Below are 15645 nucleotides of genomic sequence, written 5' to 3'. Positions count from 1 at the left end.
AGGAATTTCCTATGCACAGTTGCGGCAAATTAGTCACATCAGACAATATATAACCGCAAACGCAACCAATCTCTAATCAACTCTCTTGTACATCACGTTTGGATTATTGCAACTCTCTTCTATATGGAATTCCGAAACGGTCAATGACAAACTGCATATGTCCAAAACACGGCAGCTAGAATCGTAACCAGAACATCCAGATACGACCATATAACGCCCTGTTCTGCGTGAACCCATTGGCTTCCTGTGCAATGTAGGGTAGAATAACAAAATTATAACACATACATATAAGGCACTCAAAGATCAATCACCAGTTATGTAGCGAACATGCTAGAAATATATACACCATCCAGAATCTGAGATCGCAGAATAAAGCATTAAAACTAGTGGTGCCCAAATGTCGAACAATACGATTTGGTGGGCAGGAGCTTTCAGACAGCTGCTGCGAGGTTATGGAATGCTCTCCCATCTGGCATAAAAGAGTGCAAGACCGTGCAAAGTTTCAAAAAAAGCGCTAAAGACGCATTATTTCATACAAATTCTTTGGCACTAACATCTCACTGATTACCTGATTTATAATGTAGGTACTTTGCGGCCAATTAATTACTTTAATTAAGAACTCCAGTGTGACAGAATAATGTTGGCGGTGTTTTTTTTTTTTTTTTTTTTTTTTTTCTGTGGGATGTATCATGGATGTTTTCCGGCCGTTTAGGTAGCGATTGACCCAATCATCCGGGTCGGTTTGCATGCTGTGATGCATTTCGCAGACATCATACTGTTTAATTCTGTCTGTTCAAAATGTAAGATATCTTCTGTTCTATTCTGCTCTGACCTGTGTCTTTGATAGGTCAGTTAATGTTTTATGATATTGTACTTTTGTTTCATGTTTTGATCGGCCTACCTTCCAATTTAAAATGCTTGGTATCTTATTACCGTAATGTAATTTTAATTTCTTCTATAATAGTTCAATTCCCATTTTTTTATTGAACATTATATAAATGTTTTTATGTAAAGCACTTTTGAACGTATTTTTATATGAAAAGAGTGCTATATAAATGTGGTATATAATAATAATAATAATAATAATCATTCCAGAGAGTTATATCACTATGATGAATTTTTATCACTGCCAGTACAGAATGTGTGTAAACTAATCTGTAGTGATAGACTGACGGTCACATCTGAGGAACAGGTATGTCATAAAATTGTCATTACCGTACACGGTTATTTATTAGGAACGGGTCCCTCATTTACTTGTCATTACCTTACATGGTCATATCTGAGGAACAACTCATTTACTTATACGCCCAAAGGGACGTATAATGTTATGACGCCAATGTCCGTCTGTCTGTCCGTCCGTTAGCAATTTCGTGTCTGCTCTGTAACTCTTGAACCCCTTGAAGGATTTTGAAGAAACACGACACAAATGATCACCACATTGAGACAACGTGCAGAGTGCATGTTTTGGATGGCTCGCTTCAAGGTCAAGGTCACATTTAGGGGTTAAAGGTTATATGACTTTGTTTCATGTCCACTCTGTAACTCTTGAACTGATTGAAGGATTTTAAAAAAACTTGGCACAAATGTTCACCACATCAAGATGACATGCAGAGTGCCTGTTTTGGATGGCTCAATTCAAGGTCACAATTAGGGGTCAAAGGCTATACCTTTGGGCATAAAATGCTCCGCATTTTTTTTTGTTAAAAACGGCATTTACTATGACTGCATGCTTTATGAAATATTATGTTTGATTGTTGGAAGTGTAATCTTGTGATTGTAATAAATTTTCTCAAATTGACATAGTTTCAATGTCTGTTTCAGATCTACATGTATAACTTTGTGTTTCATCCTGTTTTGTAGGTCTTTGAAGCAGTATTATCATGGGTAAACCATGACATCAGTAATCGCCAGGAGCTAGTATCTCAGTTAATAGAGAATGTTCGACTTCCCCTCATGACACAGGACTATCTCGTACAGCGTGTTGAGGAGGAACCACTCATTAAGTCAAACAGTCGATGTAAAGATTTTCTAATAGAAGCCATGAAATATCATCTACTTAAAGGGGAACAAAAGGCAATTTTTCAGACACCTAGAACTATACCTAGAACACCACTTGGTCTACCAAAGGTGGGTAATTTTCTTTGTTTATCTTATGTCATTGTAAGTTTATTTTCAAACTCTCGAAACTTAAATGTTAAGGTGTCATTTGTTGTGCATAATGAAAAGAAAGATGTCCACTCCAGTTATTTTTGCAAGAGAATATCTTTAGTTCAGGTTATAACAATTGATGTCACTGCCTTTTATTCACATCAAGTATTTTACAAAGATTGAGGAAGGAGGAGGCATAGTGAAAGCTTAGAATGTTTTTACTGTTTAAGAGGTTAGTGCATTTTTTTGGGTTTTTTTTTTTGAGACCTTGGACTGAAGGTAGCATTCGACCAAGTTGAAGCTGATACGTTTACTACATTTTATCATATTTGTATTTGTGCTTATATTTCAGTATTGTGTCATAGTAAGTGACAAGGTGAGCTATTGTGACCGCTTGATGTCTGTCGTGCGTCGTCCGTCAACAATTTCTAAAAAATCTTCTTCTTGAAATCCACGGGGCAGAATAACACCAAACTTCACAGGAATGATCCTTGGGTGGCCCCCTTTCAAAATTATTCAAAGAATTGAATTCCATGCAGAACTCTGGTTGCCATGGCAACCGAAAGGAAAAACTTTAAAAATCTTCTTGTCTAAAACCACAGGGCCTAGGGCTTTGATATCTGGTGTGTAGCATCATCTAGTGGTTCTCTACCAAGATTGTTCAAATTATCCCCAAAGGGTCAAATATGGCCCCGCCTCGGGGGTCACATGGTTTATATAGACTTATATAAGGAAAACTTTGAAAATCTTCTTGTACAAAACCACATGGCCTAGGGCTTTGATATTTGGTATGTAGCATCATCTAGTGGTCCTCTACCAAGATTGTTCAAATATCAAATATGGCCCCGCCCCAGGGGTCCCAAGTTTTACATAGACTTATATAGGAAAAAAAGTTTAAAAATCTTCTTGTCTGAAACACAACACTTAGACCTTTGATATTTGGTTTGTAGCATTGTCTTATGGTCCTCAACCAAAATTGTTCAAATTGTACCCCTGGGGTGAAAAGAGGTCCTGCCCTGGGGGTCACAAGTTTTATATAGACTTATATAGGAAAAAGCTTTAAAATTTTCTTGTCTGAAACCATATGACCTAGGCTTTTGATATTTGGTATGATGCATTGTCTAGTAGTCCTCTACCAAAATTGTTCAAATTATGCCCCTGGGGTTAAAAGAGGCCCCGCCCTGGGGTCACTTAGTTATTATGTGAGTTATATAGGAAAAAATACTTAAAAATCATCTGATCCTATTTCCAAGACTGTTTAATTTTAATTACCTGATGACCCCAAGTAATATGATGTCACTTGACTGTGACCTTGACCTACTGACCTACTTTCTTGTTTTTTAAGATACAGCCTTGAAATTTTGATGACATACACAGTTTTGCACACAAATCGTAAAACTGAATTTCATTGACCATGAATGTGACCTACTGACATTCTTAATATTTTATCATCAGTTTGACATTTGAAACATGTAGCTCATATGACTCAGGTGAGCGATCCAGAGTCATCATGACCCTCTTGTTTTTTAAGAAACGTGCAAGTGTGAGCACTCATTTTCTTAGTCAGATCATGCCTTGTTCGATAACCATATTTTGATTTAAACGTTGATAAAAATTTGTTTTCTGAAATTTTTGATGCAAAGAGGAAAATCATTGAAAAATCAGTGCTTGAACGTGTTTACTTGGAATTATGAAATGATTTAATCCTATATTGACAGTCAAAACTAAGTTGTAATTGTAATGTTTTAAAAATTGACAGGTTATGCTTGTTATTGGTGGCCAGGCACCTAAAGCTATACGCAGTGTTGAATGTTTTGACTTCAAGGAGGAAAGATGGTTCCAGCTGGCAGAGATGCCATCTAGAAGATGTAGATGTGGTAAGTCTCAAAGAATTTCTATTTTCCTGATTCTTTAATACCTTTGTTTAATTTTGTTTTATTTTATTTTATTTAATCTGCAATACCGTTGAATAAAATGCACCAAATCGTATTGATGTTGAATCATATTTGTCTTGTTTTCTTGTCTAAACTTTTTTATGTCTAGAAGAGGAATAAAAATAAGGGATCTATAGCTGACTACAAATCACTATGTAGATTGAAATCTATGGAGCTTGGGGTTTAGAATTCAAGCTGGCTTGCAGAAACATTTCCATTTTTAGGGACACTTGATGGAGTGTCTTTTCTTAACCTTTGAAGTTAGAAAGTCAACACATGGATTAATTTTAAAAACCCCAAAAAATATTTGAAAAAGATTTGTTGCTAAATGAATATATTTGATTCTCAATGTATAAAACATGATACATAGAGAGAGATCCTTAATTTTCAAGGATAGAAAGTCTAGAAGTTGATTTGTAAGTCCTTCAAATATTAAACCAAAAATGATTTTACAAATTTTATTTATGAAAGTTTTGTTTATATCAATAACTGATATTTTAAAGGTGTGTCTGCAAAGAATGACAACTCTTGCTTTAGTCAGTACTTACCAGCATTAGTTTACTTCCCTTGCAATTATACAATTGAGTGGAAAATGAAATCAGCTTTAGACACAATATCACATTTTTTCACGACAAAAACTATTATCTGTATATTCTGATTTATGCTTAAAAACTGCTCCTGATGTTTTGGGTCAACTTATTGGTGGCAAAAAAAAACTTTTAAGAAGCTGAAAATAAAATGAAATATCACTTAGTATTTTATAGTAAAGATAATACAGTTTTGCTTGTATCAGAATGTTACATTTATGAACAGGTACTGTAAGACCTGACTGGAAGGATTAGTAAAAGTGCAATTATATTGATTCTTATTTCCTATGCCTATGATATAAATAGATAGAAAGAATATCACAATATCACTTAGTCTTTCAAGTCCTACTTTTCATATGAACTTTTAATGTTTACAGTAAAATTTATGACAACTACTGTGAAAACTATTCAGTGTGCATAGGTTTGAATTGTCTTAAATGATGCAAAATTATATATTTATACTTGGAATAAATAAAGATAGAATTTTGTAGGTGTGGCATTGATAAATGGTTTGGTATATGCTGTTGGTGGTTTTAATGGATCACTACGAGTGAGGACAGTAGATATGTATGACCCATTAAAGGATGTATGGACGGCATGTCCCAGTATGGAGGCAAGGAGGAGTACACTCGGTGTAGCTGTACTTAATGATCTCATTTATGCTGTTGGAGGATTTGATGGTGCTTCAGGTATACACGTAAACATTGTTTGCCCAGACAACTTACACATCTGAATTGGAAAATTTAAAGTGAAATTTGGGATTTTTTTGGAGATAAATTCTACAGAATTCAGTTATTCCATTTTTTTTGTTGATGAAAAAGAAAAACAAAATCCCTTTATTAGTTTATATCTTGATTAAGAAATTTTAGCTGTCAACAGCTCCAGGTAAATTGAACCATTTAACTACTGTTTAGCTCCCCTTAACAAATGATTTTTGATGAAATAAAGGCAGTAATACGACATTAACCCCTGTTATCTTGCTTGATGCTTTGGAGTATAAAAACCGCTTTAAAGGGACTGACCTCCAGATTGTATGACAACAAAGAAAAAAGAAAATTTTAAGATGTAAGGATACTATTGCAGTATTTCTGATGAAGGAATTAGTTATTCAAACATCTGAATTATTGCCCCTTATTTGTGACCAATGTACAAGTGGGGGGCACACCCTGTGTCCTACAGACACATTCTAGTTCCATTAAAAATTGAAAATCCTTTGTCTCAGGGGACAGAGGGTAAATTGCATTAATTATAAAGCTTCATATAAATGGTTGTTATGTATGAATTTCTATGTGGTGTACTGGTCAAAATAATAGGAAAGTTTTTGTTGCCAAGGTAACTTGTAAAATAGCCAGCTCAGACATATTTCTTCATTTTGCATTGTTTTTAAATGGTAGAAACAAAAACCATTTTTCTATTGTTCATTTAATGAACAAACTTCAATTTTAAAGAATTTACAGCCAAAATCTGGAGTCAAGTCCCTTTAACCTTTTTAAAACATCTATTTGTATATTTACATTGGTATTATTAAGAAACCAGAGTCTGGAATGCTACTTAATGTTTATGTTCAGCAAAATTCACAGTGTTATTTGGAATCTATTAAAGTAAGAAGAACAATGTAGTAGTAGTTTATATCTTGATAAAAGAGACTATATTTTATATTTCAGACTACCATTGAAAGCTTTTTCCTGTATGCCTAACTATAAATTTCTGATATGATTTTAGGTCTGAATTCAGCCGAGTGTTTTGATGTCCGATGTGGGGAATGGAGAATGATAGCTCCAATGAGTACAAGAAGAAGCAGTGTTGGGGTCGGAGTTTTAAATGGTAACATCCATTTGTGTTCTATTGTTTTGTGCTCGCCGAAGCACAAAGTGCTCCAGGTGAGCTGTTGTGATCTCCCTTTGTCAGGCATTGTGGGTCATCAAAAAATTGACTGTTAACACTAGAGGTCACAATAATGGCTAAATCTTAACAAAAAACTTGGTCAGAATGTTACCCTAAATAAATCCTCGCATGAATTTGTTACTGGGTCATCTGGGGTCTAAAGCTAGGTCACTAGGTCAATGAATAGGAAAACCTTGTTAGCACTCGCATTTTCTACCTAATCTTCATTGAACTTTGTCAGAATGTTTTTCTGTGAAATCTTGGTCAAAATTGAAACTTGCTTACGTGAGGCCTTAAACTTGTTCAGGTCGTAGAAAAACCTTGTTAACACTACAGAGGCCACATTTTCTACTTGTTCTTCAGAAAACATTTTCAGAATGTTTATCTCTATGGAATCTATATCTGGTTCGAAACTTGATTATCTAGGTCAAATACTAGATGACTAGGTCAAATCATAGAAAGACAATGTTAGAACTCAAAAGGTCACATTTTCTATTTGATCTTCATAAGACTTTGTTAGAACGTTTGTCTGTTTAAAATCCAGCATAAATTTGTAACCCGGTCACTCGAGAAAAAACTAGGTCATTAGGTCAGATCATAGAACATTTTGTTAACACTTTTAGAGGCCACTGTTAAAAGTTGATGATCATAAATCTTTCTCAGAATGTTCATCTGTATGACATGTAGGTCAAATCAAAGTGGGGCACCTTAGGTCAGAAACTATATCACTTGAAAAACTAGGTTAATGATCTACCTGATTTACATAAAACTTGGTCAAAATGTTTGTCTCTGTGAATTTAGGCCAAATTAGATACTAGGTTATTTGGGGTAAGAACTAGGTCAGGTGAGCGATACAGGGCCTTCTGGGCCCTCTTGTTTATCCCCCCACCAAAGGTGAAGGGGATATTAGAAATGCTCTCCGTCCGTCCGTCCGTCCGTCCGTCCGTCCGTCCGTCCGTCCGCAACGATCTTTGTCCGGACCATAACTCCAAAAGTACTTGAGGGATTTTCTTCAAACTTCATACACTGATAGAACACATTGGGAGGAAGTGCAGTGTGCAAGAACAATAACTCTACCTTGCCTATTTTTTGAGTTATTCCCCTTTATCTTATTTTCTTAAAAAATTTTGTCCGGAGCATAACTCCAAAAGTACTGGAGGGATTTTCTTCAAACTTCATACACTGATAGAACACATTGGGAGGAAGTGCAGTGTGCAAGAACAATAACTCTACCTTGCCTATTTTTTGAGTTATTCCCCTTTATCATATTTTCTTAAAACATTTTGTCCGGAGCATAACCCCAAAAGTACTGGAGGGATTTTCTTCAAACTTCATACACTGATAGAACACATTGGGAGGAAGTGCAGTGTGCAAGAACAATAACTCTACCTTGCCTATTTTTTGAGTTATTCCCTTTATCATATTTTCTTAAAACATTTTGTCCGGAGCATAACCCCAAAAGTACTGGAGGGATTTTCTTCAAACTTATACACTGATAGAACACATTGGGAGGAAGTGCAGTGTGCAAGAACAATAACTCACCTTGCCTATTTTTTGAGTTATTCCCCTTTATCATATTTTCTTAAAAAAATTTGTCCGGAGCATATCTTCTTCATGCATGGAGGGATTTTGATATATCTTGGCACAAATGTTTACCACCACGAGGCGGAGTGTCATACGCAGGAACCAGGTCCCTAGGTCTAAGGTCAAGGTCACACTTAGAGGTCAAAGGATACAAGAATAAAAAGCCTTGTCCGGAGCATTTCTTCTTCATGCATTGAGGGATTTTGATATAACTTGGCACAAATGTTCACCACCACGAGACGGAGTGTCATGCGCAAGATCCAGGTCACTAGGCCTAAGGTCAAGGTCACACTTAGAGGCCAAAGGTCAGTACAAGAATGACTTTGTCCGAAGCATTTCTTCTTCATGCATAGAGGAATTTTGATGTAACTTGGCACAATTATACACCATCATGAGACGAAGTGTCATGCGCAGTTCCCTTCTTTAGAATTATTTCCCCTTTGTTGTTACTTTAAATAGCTTTTATTGTAACTTTTTCATTACTAGTCGTAGGGAAAATCGAGACACTTTTCTGTAGTACAACAAACATGCTAAATCCAATTTTGAGGTGTATTTTGACCAGTCTCTTCCTGATAAAGATTTTTGTGTGGACTTGCAATTTTTTTTTTTTTTTTTTTTTTTAAAGATTAACTTCCCTTAGTTGTTACTATAAATAACTTATATTGTAACATTTTTATAATTGACCCTAGGGAAAAAACAAGACCACTTTTCTGTGGTACAGCATAGATGTTACTCTCCAGTTTTAGGTGTATTTTATTAATTTTATTATATATAAGGTATCTCTACCTAGTAAGGAGTTTTTTTGTGGACTTTAAAAAACAAAAGACTTACAATGATTACTAAACAACCACAAAATTAACATTCCATTTGCAAATACAGCTGCCCGGTGGGGGGATTAGCCATGTCTGACATGGCTCTTGTTTATAATTGTCATCATTCTGTTTAGTAGAAGTTTATGTTACAAGCTGTTAATTACAGTTTAGATAAACATGATTTCAGGTTATGTATATGCAGTAGGTGGCTATGATGGTTCATCTAGACAATGTCTCAGCTCAGTAGAGCGCTATAACCCCAATGATGATACCTGGTGTGTCGTCGCAGAAATGTCTTGTAGGCGGAGTGGAGCAGGTATACCACTTACTTTAGTATTTCATAGTAATTTCAGCACACTAACTTGTATATCTCTTACAGATTACAACATTTGTATAGCCTTAATATTAAACAAATGAATCATGGGTTAGTAGTGTCCATTTGGGAATGAAATACATGGACACATGTACAGTGAATGAAGTCAAAGGTCACAATTTATACTTCAGTTTATCCAGAGTATTTCATACCCAGACTGGAAATTATAATAACTGTCATACTTTAACAGATATATGTCCTACACTTACTTGTTTTCTTTTCATTCACATTGAACTAACAGCACTTGCTGGAGTAGCAAGCATTTTAACATTGTATCACAGCTTACATTTATCTGAGGAAACATATTTTGACTGTTAATATGTAGACAAATTCAAGAAATTATATGTAGTCCAAGGCAACTTGACCATACATACAAGTTCCTAATAACTGATTTTACATACATAATTTTATATGTATTTTGAAAGAAAAAAAGTACTTTATATTATGAAATGTAAGATTCTTTTACTGGTTAAAGTTTTGGATGGAAATATCTGGTTGAGGGTAACTGTTTCCGCAGTAAATAGGCTCTGCCGAGTTTCAGCAAAACAGTTACCCAATGCAAGATATTTCCATCAGCACCTTAACCCAGTGATAGATTATTTTTCTTGCATACTGTATTCTTTAAAATAGGAAAAATAAAATAAAACAAATGCTTTCCTCTTGAGCAATATTTTGTTATAGTAGCATATGAATTTATGCATTCATTCATAAATTGCAGCTCGTGAGTTTTTCTAGCACAGACAAAAGCGTGGGAAAATCCTGTTTGGTATGCAAGAATGGCACTACCCATCCATCAATAATTTCTGTTTCTGAACGTAAAAAATATAATAAGTATAGCTTTCAAACTTTACTAGATTACTAAGCATCACTTGTGGCAGATTCCTGTTATTTTTTGGTTCAGTAGGCCGAAGGTCAAGTTCACTGTGACATGGTGACTGAAAATGGTTTCCCAACTCTTTAAGTCATAAGGTATAAGGCTATGGCTTTCAAACTTCACACACTAAGTTACACTAGATGAAGATCCCTATTGACATTAGTGTCAGTGGCTTGAAGGTCAAGGTCACAGGGATAAGACTTAATGGCTGGAGCTTTCAAATTTTACAAGATGAGTAACACCTTTTTAGGAGGACCCCTATTGTTTTTGGGGTCAGTAAGATAAAGGTCAAGGTCACAGAAACCAGAAGCCTGAAAATGGTTTTTGGACTTTAAGTCAAAAAGTGTAATAGCTACAGCTTTTAAACTTTACACAGTGACAAAGCACAAGGAAGATCCCATTGATTTTAAGGTCAGTGATTTAATTTCTGGTATCTTTTTCATTTTCAGGTTCTAAGTCAGAAAGTATAATAGCTTCAGCTTTCAGGCTTTACTCAGTGACTAAATGCCACTTGAGGAAGAGCCTTATTGATTTTGAGGTCAGTGGCTCACGAAGGTCACATGGATACTTTCAGTTCAGTTTCCTTATATTGCATCTTGGTATCCCTCATCCACATCTTGCCATCCCCCCAATACACCCCTACCCTGTAATTGTTTTTTCTTTAAGTTCAGTTTTTTAGCTGATCTGATTTTTTGAGAGAAAAAAGGATGAGTTATTAATGTTGTCATTGCCTGGTTAAGTTTAGTGTTTAGGTCAGCTTTTCTCCTAAACTATCAAAGTTATTGCTTTAGAACTTGCAACACTTGTTCACCATCAAAAGCTCACTCTGTACAGCAAGAAACATAACTCCATCCTGCTTTTTGCAAGAATTATGGCCCCTTTTGGACTTAGAAAATATAGGGTAAGACAATATTTCTATTATACAGAGACAGCAAAGAATATTTTGTTACTGTGAAGTATCCAGCTATATGTATTTTTCATTGTACAGGAGTTGGTGTGGTAGACGGTCTTCTGTATGCTGTAGGAGGTCATGACGGTCCACTAGTCAGGAACTCTGTGGAAATGTATAACCCAGACTCTAACACCTGGACACAGCTTGGAGACATGCATAGTTGCAGGAGAAATGCAGGTATTTACATAAACAATTTTCCTTGAAGTTTCTTGCTTGACTGTTTAGGTAGCAGAGACAGTTGCTTTACCTGCCATGCCATGGTTGTTTCCAGTGGTTTTGATGAAAGTTTTATAGTAAGATACTAGACCCGTAAATTGTATTTCTTTCACATTCTGTATCCCCAGTTAGTTTGCACAAGTAATTATACCACCAAATTTAAAGTATATAGGGGCTATATTGGAATCACACATGTCCATTGGTTGGTGCAACTGTCCATCCATCATGACATCTGTCATGTCCGTGTCATGTCTTCTTAACTGCAGGGATTATTTTCATGTGTCATCAAGACAATGTGCAGAATGCACAATCCAGGTCACATTGTCCAAGGTCAAGGTCAAATGTAAGTCGGAAGGCTTTTTTAGTGTCTGCTCCATATCTTAACCACTGAGAAGATTTTCAGAAAATTGATGCCATTTGTTTACCACATAAAGAAGAGTGAGTGCTAGATCAAGGTCACATTTGAAGGTCAAAGATAGCTCAAATTCATGTTTGCTATGTATCTTCTAAACAGCAGGGAAGATTTTCATAAAACTAACATCAGGTATTGACCTCATCTAAACACATGCAGAATGCACAAATCAGGTCACTAAGTCCACATGCAAGATCACATTGGAAGGCCAAAGGTCATAATCACAATATTTTACTTTCCCTCTATCAAAATGGTGTCTAACAGTATTAAGTCAGTCATAATTTTGTTGTGAAGAATTTATATTACTGAATAATATTCATGACTTTTTTAAGTTTTCAATTCACAAAAAAAGAGATAAAACAGTATCATGTATATTTTTCAGTCTACAGTATGATTTTTCAAAATCTTACCAATGTTTAACACTATTAGCAAAATTTCAAGACTGGCTTGCTGTATGGCATAGATATGGAGGAATCTAAAAGAGGACCACTTAGGGTCTTTAAAACTCATTCAGATGAGGGACAATTCACTCAAATTTGAAACTTTTGCAGTTTTGTAGTTTGGTTTCTATAAAATGATTGAATGATACAAAAAATTGTTGAATCTTGTTATGTCCTTTAATTGAAATTTATGTTAGCATAGATGTGAAGTTTTATTATACCCCCACAAAACGAAGTTTGGTGGGGTATATAGGAGTGAGCTTGTCAGTCCGTTGGTTTTCATGGTTTCCGGACAATTACTTATGAAAGGTTTGACAGATTTAAATGATTTTTGGTACACAGATGTAACATCAGAAAATACAGGTCATGTTTGACTTTGAGGTCAGTATTTCAAAGGTCAAGGTCACAGTAACCCTGAACAGTTAAACAGTTTCCGGATGATAACTTGAGAATGCTTGGGCCTAGGATCATAATTTTGGTACATCATGAAATACAGGCCAAGTTTGACTTTGAGGTCAGTAGGTCAAAGGTCAAGGTCACAGCAACTCTGAACAGTTAAAACGGTTTCCGGATGATAATTTGAAAACACTTGGGCCTAGGATCATAAATTTTGGTACATAGGTGTAACATCACAATATAAAGGTCAGGTTCGACTTTGAGGTCAGTAGGTCAAAGGTCAGGGTCACATTTACCCTGAAGTTATATGGTTTCCGGATGGTAACTTGAGAATGCTTGGGTCCAGGATCATTAATTTTGGTACACAGGTGTAACATGATAAAATACAAGTCAAGTTTAACTTCGAGATGAGTAGGTCAAAGGTCAAGGTCACAATGACACAAAACAGTTAAATGGTTTCCGGATGATAACTTGAGAACACTTCGGCCTAGGATCATGAAAATTATTAGGAAGGTTGGTCATGACCAGCAGATGACCACTAATGAATTTGAGGTTAGTAGGTCACAGGTCAAGGTCACAGTCACCTTGAAAAATTTAAACGGTTTTCGGACAATAACTTCAGAATGCTTTGGCCTAGGATCATGAAACTTAATAGGGAGGTTGGTAATGACCCATATTGATTCAGAGTTCAAAAGGTCAAAGGTCAGATGACCCGGAACATGTAAACCATTTCCGTACAATAGAACGCTTAGGCCGAGGATCATGAAACTTCATAGGGAGGTTGATCATGACCAGCAGATGACTCCTATTGATTTTGAGGTCAGTAGATCCAAGGTCAAGCAAGTTTGACTTTGGCATTGGCTTAGTTTTGTGACAAGGCCATATTGTGGGGGTATAATTCGTCACTTTTTATACAACTCTAGTTTGAAAATGAATAAAGAATTTGATTCTTTTAGGTTCTGTAATTATGCCTGGCACTAGCAATAATGTGCAATGGTAGATGATGAAATTTTACTAGGATTTATTTGAAGAGTAAACTATTGTAAATTACTTTGTTACCTAGGTGTGGTTGCAAATGGTGGATTCCTGTATGTTGTTGGAGGGGATGATGGATCATCGAATCTCGGATCAGTGGAGTGCTATGATCCTAAAGCTAACACTTGGACGTTACTGACATCGAGCATGATGACAGGGAGAAGTTACGCTGGTGTTACTGTTATAGATAGACCTACATACTAGTGCTAACATACTTACCTCTCTAGAGTGTTATGATTCCTCCAACAGGCTGGACAGGGATACTGATATGTGTGGTGAAATATCTGTCTTAGGTTTGTCCATATTGGACCCCGGTTTTTGTGATTTCTTCAACAGGCTGGACAGGAATACTGACACGTATGGTTAAAATACCTGACAAAGACTCGTCTGTATTAAGATCCCTGTAACTGCTTGTTGGATATTAAGCATATTGGAAACTTCAGTCATCTAGTGTCAAGTAGTGGGATAATTTTGCGTGCACAATGTGGGACTGGTTGTGATAAAGTTGGGGTTGAAATTGTACAAGATGTATCACTTGTATATTATTGTGGGACTAATCATTTACCATCTAATAGTACTTCCGCATTTACATTGGTTTAATTCAAGAGGAATGAATTTTGTCAAGTTTTCATGGTTTAGTAAATGAAACTGTACATACAAAAGGTCCAAATTCAACAGCATCCTGGTGAAATTAAGATTCTAGGCTTGTAACAACTACCTTTCATTGAACATATGACAATCATTGATAAACTTGATTAACATTTGTTATGAGAAGATTTAGCTTTGCTTTCACTGTCAATTAGATTTAAGATATAAACCTTTAGCCTGCTGGCTGCGAATATTTCAGCCTTTGCGACCAGTGCAGACCAAGATCAGCTTGCACATCCGTGCAGTCTAATCATGGTCTGCACTGTTCGCTATTCAGTTAGTAAATTTTCAGTGAACACCCCTTCGAATAATAAATGGTATTGCCCTAACTGAATGATGGAACAGTCCATTTTAGAAATTTAGCAGGCTAAGGGTTAAGTAATATACAAACAGGTCTACTGTTGCATGGTATGATAGTGCTTTTACTGTATAGGTAACTGACAACTTGAAGATATGAATTAATTGTTACAGCATTCAGTTTGATGAATATGTACAGAAACATTAAAATAAGGATATATGACCACTCTCATATAGTGCTGGTGTGCCATTTAACTTTCTATATATTTATTGTTAGCTGTAGTACAGTTTTGTTAGCCTAGAGCTATATTATGGGAGCTACTCTTAAGACAAAAGTGCTGTCAGTTTGCTTAAGACAAGTAGTTGTTTAATACAGGTGGCTGCCAAGGCAGGTTCAGCTGTATATATATATATATATATATATATATATATATATATATATATATATACTACTGGTTATTGTACCCCCCCGACAACAAAGTTGTAAGGGGGGGTATACTGGTTTCAGGTTGTCTGTCTGTCTGTCCGTCTGTCCGTAGACGCAATCTTGTGCGCACCATCTCTCCTCATCCCCTTGACACAATTTAATGAAACTTCACACAAGTGATCAGTACCAACAGTAGTTGTGCATGGGGCATGTTAGGTTCTTTTAGAAAAAAAAATTGCAGAGTTATGGGACTTCGTTTTTTTGTTACTATACTATATACATAGACACAATCTTGTGCGCACCATCTCTCCTCATCCCCTTGACACAATTTAATGAAACTTCACACAAGTGATCAGTACTAACAGTAGTTGTGCATGGGGCATGTTAGGTTTTTTAGAAAAAAAATTTGCAGAGTTATGGGACTTTGTTTTTTTTGTTACTATACTATATACATAGACACAATCTTGTGCGCACCATCTCTCCTCATCCCCTTGACACAATTTAATGAAACTTCACACAAGTGATCAGTAACAACAGTGGTTGTACATGGGGCATGTTAGGTTCTTTCAGAAAAAATTTTTGCAGAGTTATGGGACTTTGTTTCTTGTTAACATACTATGTACATA

The 15645-nt window shown here is 35.8% G+C and overlaps 1 protein-coding gene across 3 annotated transcripts in view; it reads left to right on the top strand.

The window, feature by feature from the left end:
• Nucleotides 1–15032, top strand: part of LOC123564283 (kelch-like protein 2) — a 318752-nt gene extending 303720 nt beyond the window's left edge. For all 3 annotated transcript variants that reach the window (XM_053536921.1, XM_053536920.1, XM_045357746.2), the window contains exons 5-12: nt 1096–1192; nt 1861–2127; nt 3908–4025; nt 5161–5358; nt 6392–6493; nt 9137–9265; nt 11185–11325; nt 13676–15032. In XM_053536921.1, the coding sequence (XP_053392896.1) occupies nt 1096–1192; nt 1861–2127; nt 3908–4025; nt 5161–5358; nt 6392–6493; nt 9137–9265; nt 11185–11325; nt 13676–13851 (1228 nt within the window). In that variant the 3' untranslated portion in view covers nt 13852–15032. The remainder of the gene's footprint in view (nt 1–1095; nt 1193–1860; nt 2128–3907; nt 4026–5160; nt 5359–6391; nt 6494–9136; nt 9266–11184; nt 11326–13675) is intronic.
• Nucleotides 15033–15645: the final 613 nt, after the last annotated feature.

This window comes from Mercenaria mercenaria, chromosome 2, assembly GCF_021730395.1.
Source record: "Mercenaria mercenaria strain notata chromosome 2, MADL_Memer_1, whole genome shotgun sequence".
NCBI lineage: Eukaryota > Metazoa > Mollusca > Bivalvia > Venerida > Veneridae > Mercenaria > Mercenaria mercenaria.
The sequence above is the reverse complement of the archived record's forward strand: the minus strand, read 5'-3'. Positions and strand labels throughout refer to the sequence as shown.